The sequence below is a fragment of the Leiobunum rupestre genome, chromosome 10, assembly GCF_980474605.1.
Source record: "Leiobunum rupestre chromosome 10, qqLeiRupe1.1.hap1, whole genome shotgun sequence".
Taxonomy (NCBI): Eukaryota; Metazoa; Arthropoda; class Arachnida; order Opiliones; family Sclerosomatidae; genus Leiobunum; species Leiobunum rupestre.
Genome location: NC_143393.1, coordinates 25219071 through 25230201, shown reverse-complemented (window position 1 = coordinate 25230201; position 11131 = coordinate 25219071). Strand labels below are relative to the sequence as shown.

General features: G+C 30.9%; 1 protein-coding gene across 2 annotated transcripts; it reads left to right on the top strand.

Annotated features, from left to right (window-relative positions):
• Positions 1-5232: 5232 nt before the first annotated feature.
• On the top strand, positions 5233-7952 carry LOC149925182 (uncharacterized). Of its 2 annotated transcripts, XR_016477043.1 has the most exons (7): positions 5233-5319; positions 5858-5984; positions 6060-6314; positions 6588-6839; positions 6902-7123; positions 7188-7699; positions 7755-7952. XR_016477043.1 is itself a non-coding variant. In XM_090161168.1 (6 exons), the coding sequence occupies exons 1-6, from the start codon at positions 5262-5264 to the stop codon at positions 7318-7320; spliced, it is 1047 nt and encodes a 348-aa protein (XP_090017294.1). In that variant the 5' UTR covers positions 5233-5261; the 3' UTR covers positions 7321-7952. The 2 variants fall into 2 exon arrangements, 1 of the variants encoding a protein (XP_090017294.1); XM_090161168.1 differs by having other exon boundaries at positions 7188-7952.
• Positions 7953-11131: the final 3179 nt, after the last annotated feature.

Genomic DNA, 11131 nt, shown 5'->3' with positions numbered 1-11131 from the left:
TCACATTGGTATTTCACATTACTCAGTATTTCACTTTGGAAAATCTAATGTCAAAACTCATTCAGACACAAACATTATTAAGAGTTATTATTAGAAATAGCGGCGTCACTTATACATACAAATACAAAGAAAGCATAATATGAAAACCACATAATGTATAATAAAGTAATTTTATTTGAAAGGAGATGGCTAGTTTTGCCATACCCATTCGGGGGCTTCATCCATATGGTGAAGCCAGTCTTCTCCTTTTAAATAAAAGTAATTTATTATACATTATGTGGTTTTCATATTATGCTTTATCCGTATTATTAAGAGTTTAAAATAATGAAACACAATTTACAAGAAACACTTCCGCAGTGTTAAATAGCAGAAAGTATGATAAGTATCCCAGTTATGAGTGAATGGTGCTTAAAATAAGTGACTGAGCTCCAGGAATCCATACTTCTACTTGGAATGCTTATCGCGGCAGATTTTCGTTTCGATGTGGCTGACGGTTTTTTTTTGACGTCACTATGTTAACTTAACAAACAACAACGTGAGAGGGGAGCACGCAAAGGGGATTTTTTTTATCGTAGGCGGGGCCAAAAGCCGTCAGAGTGATCTTACCGTACGCGATACGCCAGAATAAGCGTTCCAAATAGAGGTATGGATTCCTGCTAACATAATATCTGTTACGGAGTAGAATATTGCTTCATTAAGCCTTTTGTATCTTTATCTTAATAATTATACAATCACCGTGTCTGCGTGTCTGTCTGTCTGCCCTGCGAACGCGTTCGCATTTTCCGTGCAAAGGTTAATCATTGCGTACGCAATGTCTCAAAATCTCTGCGTTCGCAGTTTCTCGTAGGATTGGCAAAACCACCGTGTGACGGTGAGCGTTAACGGATTATTTTGCGGATGGGTATGGTTTGGATGGTGTTTTTTCGTTCACGCTCACCGTCGTGACTGTTTTAACTCAGTTGGATTGGGTATTTAGTTATTGTAATGTTTATGCGTAGGTTGTGAATGTTGAGTGCTGAGTGTTATGCAACCTCTCAACGTCAAGTGGCAGTGTTTCCACCAATTGTACACGGTATTCGTCTTAGTATCAATTACCGATTTATTGGCGCCGGCCGGGAATCGAACCCGGGTCTGCCTCGTGCAAGAGATTTACTCTAACCACTCAGCCACCAACGCTTGCTATTTTAAGGTGTTTTTCTACAAAACAGCTTTGGCGAATGTCCTTTACAAAGTTATAACGTTAGGTACTATAATTTATTCTACATCATTTTAAATATTTATAAATTATATTAATCTTATCTTATATTTAATGAAATATTTATAAATTATATTAATCTTATCTTATATTTAATGAAATATTTATAAATTATATTAATCTTATTTTATATTTAATGAAATATTTATAAATTATATTAATCTTATCTTATATTTAATGAAATATTTATAAATTATATTAATCTTATTTTATATTTAATGAAATATTTATAAATTATATTAATCTTATCTTATATTTAATGAAATATTTATAAATTATATTAATCTTATCTTATATTTAATGAAATATTTATAAATTATATTAATCTTATCTTATATTTAATGAAATATTTATAAATTATATTAATCTTATCTTATATTTAATTAAATATTTATAAATTATATTAATCTTATCTTATATTTAATTAAATATTTATAAATTATATTAATCTTATCTTATATTTAATTAAATATTTATAAATTATATTAATCTTATATTTAATTAAATATTTATAAATTATATTAATCTTATATTTAATTAAATATTTATAAATTATATTAATCTTATATTTAATTAAATATTTATAAATTATATTAATCTTATATTTAATTAAATATTTATAAATTATATTAATCTTATATTTAATTAAATATTTATAAATTATATTAATCTTATCTTATATTTAATGAAATATTTATAAATTATATTAATCTTATCTTATATTTAATGAAATATTTATAAATTATATTAATCTTATATTTAATTAAATATTTATAAATTATATTAATCTTATCTTATATTTAATTAAATATTTATAAATTATATTAATCTTATATTTAATTAAATATTTATAAATTATATTAATCTTGTATTTAATTAAATATTTATAAATTATATTAATCTTATATTTAATTAAATATTTATAAATTATATTAATCTTATATTTAATTAAATATTTATAAATTATATTAATCTTATATTTAATTAAATATTTATAAATTATATTAATCTTATATTTAATTAAATATTTATAAATTATATTAATCTTATATTTAATTTAATATTTATAAATTATATTAATCTTATATTTAATTTAATATTTATAAATTATATTAATCTTATATTTAATTTAATATTTATAAATTATATTAATCTTATATTTAATTTAATATTTATAAATTATATTAATCTTATATTTAATTAAATATTTATAAATTATATTAATCTTATATTTAATTAAATATTTATAAATTATATTAATCTTATATTTAATTAAATATTTATAAATTATATTAATCTTATATTTAATTAAATATTTATAAATTATATTAATCTTATATTTAATTAAATATTTATAAATTATATTAATCTTATATTTAATTAAATATTTATAAATTATATTAATCTTATCTTATATTTAATGAAATATTTATAAATTATATTAATCTTATCTTATATTTAATGAAATATTTATAAATTATATTAATCTTATCTTATATTTAATGAAATATTTATAAATTATATTAATCTTATATTTAATTAAATATTTATAAATTATATTAATCTTATATTTAATTAAATATTTATAAATTATATTAATCTTATATTTAATTAAATATTTATAAATTATATTAATCTTATATTTAATTAAATATTTATAAATTATATTAATCTTATATTTAATTAAATATTTATAAATTATATTAATCTTATATTTAATTAAATATTTATAAATTATATTAATCTTATATTTAATTAAATATTTATAAATTATATTAATCTTATATTTAATTTAATATTTATAAATTATATTAATCTTATATTTAATTTAATATTTATAAATTATATTAATCTTATATTTAATTTAATATTTATAAATTATATTAATCTTATATTTAATTTAATATTTATAAATTATATTAATCTTATATTTAATTTAATATTTATAAATTATATTAATCTTATATTTAATTAAATATTTATAAATCATATTAATCTTATATTTAATTAAATATTTATAAATTATATTAATCTTATATATAATTAAATATTTTTTTTTCGTTAACGCCCACCGTCGCTACGTTTGTTATGGGTGCGTATCCTCCAACTTCTTCATATTGACTTTTGGGACGTACCGAGTGCTGGGGCAACCTCTCAACTTCCAATGGCAGGGTTTCCACCAATTGTTTACGGTATTCGTCTTAGTACCAATTTGCGATCGCATCGGGCGGGATTTGAACCCGAGACCTCCTGCTAGACAGGCGGACGTTCTACCATACAACCACCGACACTTGTTCCGCTTCAATGAAAATTAGACCTTCAGCTTTATCGGAAGCGTATTTAATAGAGTACGAAATTTTGGTTTAATTTAAATGGAATTGAAATTGAAATTATTGCATCGAAGAAATTCTAATTTAGCGTTTTCTCTATTGATTAAAAACAAATGCGCCACCCAGGTTTCGCTCTATCACAGAACCACCGATAGCTGCTTAGCTTCACTGACAATAAGACACTCATCGTAAGCATAATACGTCTCTAATTTTTTTATGAATGAATTTATGAAGGCGTAATCTGCTTTTTTTACGAATGAAATTATGTTGATTTAATCTTGTTTGTCTAATCTTTGGTATTGTTGGTTTTTTTTTGTCTTATATTTGAATCTACTATTTTTTAAGTTAATTTCCTTTGTCCCGCAAAATCGTCCAGTCTTAGAGGAACCTTTAAGAGCGTAAGTCATGCCCAAAAGCTTACAAGGTTTCATTATAATAACGTGAAAAATCGTATTGTGAATGGTAAGGTGTTGCGCTTCATGATATTATATTTTCTATTGCTTGATTTCTAAGTATTTGAACTAATTTATTGCTTGACTGCGTTATAATATTTTTCTATGAGTTTTGTTTCTGAAGTCTGATTGATTGGGTTGTTATTGTGTATTTTTCTATTCGTTATTTTTTTTTGATACTCTAATATTTTAAACTGGATATAGTATAACGTTACTTCTGCGTATTTAGAATGTGCGTGACGTGGAGGGTATTTTCACGTTTTATTAGGATCAGTTTTTTAAATTTAAATATCTTTCGTTTTATTTGTATTTTATTTCGTTTTTTCAGTCGTATATTTTTATCGAGTTGTATACATCGTGCGCTTACACTTATGTTGGTCTGGTTTTTAACTGGGTCGTCATTATTTCGTAATTTATTTTAAACGTTTTCTCGACTGATTAAGATGTTTAATTTGAAATAAAATGAGCGTTAAAGATGCGGCAAGTATTTCGTAAGCGAGAAAAATACAAATACCCTCTGTAGATATTTCTTTCATTAAAATTGGCTTCGTATTATATTTAACTGATAAATTTGTACCGTAAATAGGGTTAAATTCAATTGTGCATTGTTTTAGTACGTCTAACTCACTGTTGTAACTACTTAATTTATAATATTCTGAATAAATTATACTCGGTTGTTTCGTCTCAATTATTTTAATTATAATTAAAATTTTATACCGGGTGGGATTGAACCTGGATTACGTTTTTAGTAAATAACTCTGAATTGCGGAGATCTATTTTTAAGGGTCATCTTGAGAAATTAATACCGCTAGGGACAATTCTTCCGAGGAGAGGTATATTTTGGCTTGCCAACTTGTTTTGAACATAACAAAGAAGTTGGAAGGGGCAGTTACATTATATGATCCACCTTACTATCTGTTAAAGTTACCTGGAAGCTAAATTTTAATAGATGCTTTTGAAGACACTGAACTAAATCTTCGGGGACATAAACTCGGCGTTATTTATATGACCGGAGTCAAGATTATTCGGGGAGTCTATTTAATATCATACGAACCTTATTAACACGTCTTTCCTTCCGTGAATATCTTACTCGTGTACACCCGAACAACTGTCGCTAATTGAATCTAAACCTTGATAAGATAATGACAATATATTTAAAAAGGTAAAATAGTTAGTTCGAATAAGAAGCAAATGATTCAGTAGAGATTTGGAAGAATCATCACAATGAAGCCGATAATGTACTTCCAGGGAATTGCAACCATCTGCTTCTTCTTCATCTCAGGTACGCAATAGTTCCCACGAGTCTGAAATATTTCAAACAGGCTTAAATATGCTAACGTAGCATTTTACGTAACACAAGCGCCCATAAGCATGCTGTAAATGGCTCTACATTTTTCTAATTGAAACCAACTTTGTATCTCTAATGGTTCTCGAGATAAATTTTAAATGACTTTGAAGACAGGGTTCAAGTACATGGAAATTTCCGTTGTCAAGTAACCCCTGAACGTTCTATATGTCCTCAAACTTTCAAATTCCTAACTAAAATACATTAGGAGTTATTTGCTTTCTATAGTTTTTAGTTAACACCATGTATTTGATTCATGGTAATCTTTTCAATAGCACAAGGAATTTATGCATTTTTTTAATTTACTGTCCACAATTTTTGTGATTCGTGGGGAACAAGGTCTCATTCATTTTTTGTTTCTATTGACATGCTATACAGTGGCATACATATGAGTAATTATGTAACTCGTGGTAGCAAACTTTACAAGAAATGCTGGGCTAACAAAATTGCGTCCTCGTTTGTTACTCGCTTTCAGTCGTTTCCAGCCAGTTGGACTGCCAAGCCAAGTTGAACGCGTGCGGAGAACACGCCGCGGCAGTGGCCCAAATCGAAGACGACGACCGTGACCATATGAGACGAGTTAACAAAAAACAATTCTGTCTGTAAGCAATGTTGAGAAGGTCAAAGAAAATCGAACAAACGTTAGGTTATGGTCTAAGTCATAGAATCTTTCAAAGGCTCGAAGACACTTTCACGCGATGCTACCGGGAATTGAACGGCCTCTGCGACTTTGGTGAAAACTTGGAACACATTAACATGACTTTCGAATTCTTGAAGACGAGAAATGGCAATTTTAAATGCGAAGACCCCGACGCGCCCGCCCTGAGCTGCGCCCAGACATTGGACGTTTGCCAAAAACGAGCCGAGGACATTGTCAGAAACATCGACGTCAGGGATATCGTCAACGCACCCAAGGAAGCCCAACTCTGCGTGTAATGATTTAAAGTAGCCATGCTGAATGTATTTATCATTACTTTTTGAGATTGAATCTCATGAAACTATATCCGGGTCGAAATACTTACGTTTAAGGGAGTCCATGATATACCAAGGCGATTTGTTTGACTTTTGAGGGGATGAGTATCCTGGAAGGCCATGATCTTGGTAGTCATGGTTATTTTCGCTAACTAAAAATAAATACATTCTTGATAAAATAAACACTGCAATGGAAACCCGCAATTTTACTTGACTCATTCTCTGTTTCGTAGATATTTCAAAGAAATTGAGTTGTGTTACGCCAAACACGTCATGCCGGGCAAAGGCTGCGAGGCAATATTCCAAGACTATTTCTTAACTCAACACGGCTTGGGAATTGAAAACAAGTGCGTCAAGTATTTCGAAGAATGTAGCGGCCAAAGTCGTCATTGCTTCCAAAGCGCCGTTGACGCCGTCGAAGGATTGGACAAAATCACTTTAATTCCCAACATGATCTCTAATTTCACCAAAGAGCAGTTTTGCAAGTAGATGGTAAAAGATGACCCTCTCGCGAAATAATTCAATAACTTCCATTTTTCCCATAAAGTTACACGCACACGTTATCGTTCTGCAGTCGGGATATCAAACTGCAATGTCCGTTCGCGGCCAACGAGATTGCTTCGGTGGTCAACGCTCACGCCGGCTATCCCCGTTGCAACGTGGACGAATGCGCCCTCCATCAAAGAAAATGTCTCGGGTTAACCAGTCAAAATATACTCCATTTCGAGAGTTTGCAACCGACATTGCTTTCTAAGGCCAACATTTGCGGGTCAGTATAATTATCCTTGATGCATTATTGAAACCCATAAGTTAATATGCAAATTTCTCATTAGATTTCAACGACGGGTAGAAGAATGTAGCCATAGCTTAAACGCCCAATGTGGAGCTATGTTTAAACCAGTGCTAGAAATGTTGCAGACCTACAGCAGTCTCGCCGGCTGCGATGAACTTAAAATGTTTTTCTAATTCTTTTCGCGAATTACTAACGACGTGTATGGGTTTTTAATTTGGTACCTTACATAATATTTTAATAAATTCCCAAAAACCCACGATGTTAGTTATTTTCAGTAAATAATATCGTTATGTCATGATAATATAAAATAGGGTTAATTTGGTTAAGTTTTTCGATTTCTTGCAATATTAGTACCGAACACGCAAAACCAATAAGGGATTCTGGCTATACTGGTAGCATATTTAAATTGGATCTTAATTCTATATTATTTATATTAAACCTCTTTTCTAAGCATCTGCAGATAACAACACAGGGTTTACACAGTATTCTGAATAAACAGATATAAATATGATATGAAATCAGAAAGTAAACGTTACGTTTACTCTACGTGAGGTAATACTTTTTTTGCTTGGGTCTACAATAAATTCATTTTCCTAATTATATTAAGAGAATTTTCGGAATAATTCTTATGGCTGGAGGAAGCGATGAGCATCGGACAGTAGCGAATTTCCCACAGCTTTATCGAATGCTCTCCGTGACTCGCCTCAATGGCATTTATACAAAAGGAAATTGCGAATCAAGTAGCACGGATGAAAGTGTTTTAGCACGGTATTCGGACTAAAAAGAAATCTCAATAAAACCGAAAAAAAGCTCAAATATAATTGCACTGTTTTATAGTTCCTATATAATAAGAGTGCAATATGCAATTGTGATATTTTTTTAATAAAAATATTGAAATGTAATACTAATAGTCAATTTTTAGTAATGTTTTTTAAAGTTTGTATAAAAGTAGATTCACTATATAAGTTCAATGTTATTGTCATGAAAATATCACAATTAAGAGGAAAAAATTAAAATCAAGCATACTCATGTCATGCTGATGTTTTTAGTTCCACATCGAGATATATATATCGAAGTGGGACTATTGCTATGGACCGAATGTCGTTAAGTGTTGTTGTAGTTTGTTTGTTTGTTTGTTTGTTGTGGAAAAGCGACGACACGGTAGATGGAGCTGCGAAAAATAAATAATATAAATTACTTTATTGGAGGCGCCGGGACTCGAACCCAAACAGCCGCTGGCCGCGTTACATCTATTACCCACGAATTTACCAGCCGAGCCACGCAGCTCTATTCATAGTGACTCGGAACTTCTAGTCGTTTTTAGCGACGTGGGGGGATTTGTCTAGTTAAGTTGTCGCAACTCTCGTTCCTTTTTCCGGGTTATTTTACGTATATTTACGGCGTTTTAGGGTCAAGTTAACCTCAAACTTCGCCTCCCCCCGCCCCCAACCCAGTGGAATTTCACGAAGGGTGACATGGGCGTGACGGGAAGATTGAATTACAGTGTGGGGCTACACAACTTTTCCCGATGGCCAGTTTCAGGTCTGTCAGGTAAACAGGGGGCACAATTTCGACCCCCTTTTCGAAACCGTGTATGGTCAGAAGTAATTAATAAGGGTGGCACTTTCTTATCGAAACCGTGTGTGGTCAGAAGTAATAAATAAGGGTGGCACTTTCTTATCGAAACCGTGTGTGGTCAAAAGTAATAAATAAGTGTGGCACTTTCTTATCGAAACCGAGTGTGGTCAGAAGTAATAAGTAAGTGTGGCACTTTCTTATCGAAACCGTGTATGGTCAGAAGTAATAAATAAGTGTGGCACTTTCTTATCGAAACCGTCTATGGTCAGAAGTAATAAGTAAGTGTGGCACTTTCTTATCGAAACCGTGTGTGGTTAGAATTAATAAGTAAGTGTGGCACTTTCTTATCGAAACCGTGTATGGTCAGAAGTAATAAATAAGTGTGGCACTTTCTTATCGAAACCGTGTATGGTCAGAAGTAATAAATAAGTGTGGCACTTTCTTATCGAAACCGTGTGTGGTTAGAATTAATAAATAAGTGTGGCACTTTCTTATCGAAGTCGTTTATGTGTGGCACAAAATAATATTTTCGCCTTCTTGGCGAACTTGTATAGTTTGTATAGTTGGTCCAGAGATTTGGTCTCATTCGATAGAACTCTTTGACGCGCACGCAGTGCCGTTAATTTCCGCCCCCTCCGAACAACCCCCTTAAAGGGAGAGTGATCGAAAAAAACAATTTGGTCTCATAGAACAATAAAAGTAAAAAATTGGAATCGTCTACGCTCGCGTCTACTTGAAAGAATGAGACCAAAAAATCCAAAGCAGTCGAACTTAGGGCGTGTTGCAAAAGTCTGCTTTGCTAGAATCAAACATGTTAAATTCAATGGGCTAGCACTTTGTCAATAGGCCCTTAAGCTGAAAAGTATGCGACAGAATCTCCGTCTTGCTATATTCTTAGTACATAAATACATTCTTGAATTAATATGATTTATGCAGTTGTTAATAATCCATATTAAATATCTGCTCTAAGAAAATTCTAATTTAATCACCGAGATAATATAAAATCACATGGCCTGAACAGCTTTTGTATTGGTTTGCCCACCCGGGTATCCTGAGGGTGGGCGGTGGCCCCTCTATAACATAGGATGGTAAATTATATATCAAACGATAGGAAATCACATGGCCTCAACAGCTTTTGTATTGGATTGCCCACCCGCGTATCCTGAGGGTGGGCGGTGGCCAGTCTTTAACATAGGATGGTAAATTATATTTCAAACGATAGGAAATCACATGGCCTCAACAGCTTTTGCATTGGTTTGCCCACCCGGGTATCCTGAGGGTGGGCGGCACCCACTCTTTAACTTAGGATGGCAATTTATATATCAAACGTTAAGAAATCACGTAGCCTCAACAGTTTTTTTATTAGTTTGCCTACCTGTGTCTACTAAGGGTGTATGGGTTTGCCCACTCGAATACACTGATGTGGAACTAATATTACGGCCTGGGCCAACTTGTTTTAAAGTTCCTCTAATCCTCTCCATCGCGTGAAAAAGCTACGCCTAAATATTATTCTATTTCAAAAAAGGGCTACGTCAGTAGAGCCATCTAGGATTCAAATTATAGCTAATAGTTATCAATTCATTTTAACATACGTTAATAAACTTTTATATTATTTTATTATATTTTTGTTATATTTATATATATACTTATAGGAAATATAATAATAAAATTAATACGTTTATTTAACTAATTAGTAAATATAGAGAGCTCTCGGGGACGTATTAGGGTAGCAGGGCTGGCAGGCAGTGGAACTGAAGAGGTCCCCTCTAGCGTGACTGAAGCTATACAAAGAGATCTAACCCATGTAGATAAGTCTTGATAAAAATATGATATGATTTCCCGGATTTGTTCAGTGCCATTTTTAATTAGGCCTTTTATAATATTTTAAACAAAATCTTCAACTTGACGAAATAACTCAAAAGCGTACATTTTGACAATATTTAAATCAAATGTTTATGAGATTGGCGCGAGAAAAATGTACGGGTTTGTTTTATTTTATTAAAAAGGTAATAATGTAAAATCTGTTCCGAGTAAATTTTCAATTTAGACGCTAAATATTATTTTATACATTTTATTTTTAATAGTTGTTTTAAGTCATCTTTCTCGATTATTAATTTTATAAAATTTCTTACAGCTAGAGCACTTCTAAACACATTAAGTAAATTAATTAAAAACGACGTTTTACTGTACACTATAAAAACTTAAATTTAAAATGTTTCGGCTTAAAAGCGATGACGTCGCCGTTGTGAAATGCATCGAGCGTCATAACTGAAAAACTCACCAGGGATTATACAACGGATAAAATGGAAAATAATGTTATAATAGATATATTTTTAATTTATACATATTTAAAGAAAGGTTGTAAATGTCATCCTAATAAAACAAATCGCATTATCAGCACTAGGG

Coding starts and splice junctions, on each gene's coding strand:
- LOC149925182 (XM_090161168.1), top strand. CDS start 5,262: ATGAAGCCGATAATGTACTTCCAGGGAATTGCAACCATCTGCTTCTTC. Junction 6,315..6,587: donor AAGGAAGCCCAACTCTGCGT/GTAATGATTTAA, acceptor TCTGTTTCGTAG/ATATTTCAAAGAAATTGAGT. Junction 6,840..6,901: donor ACCAAAGAGCAGTTTTGCAA/GTAGATGGTAAA, acceptor TTTCCCATAAAG/TTACACGCACACGTTATCGT.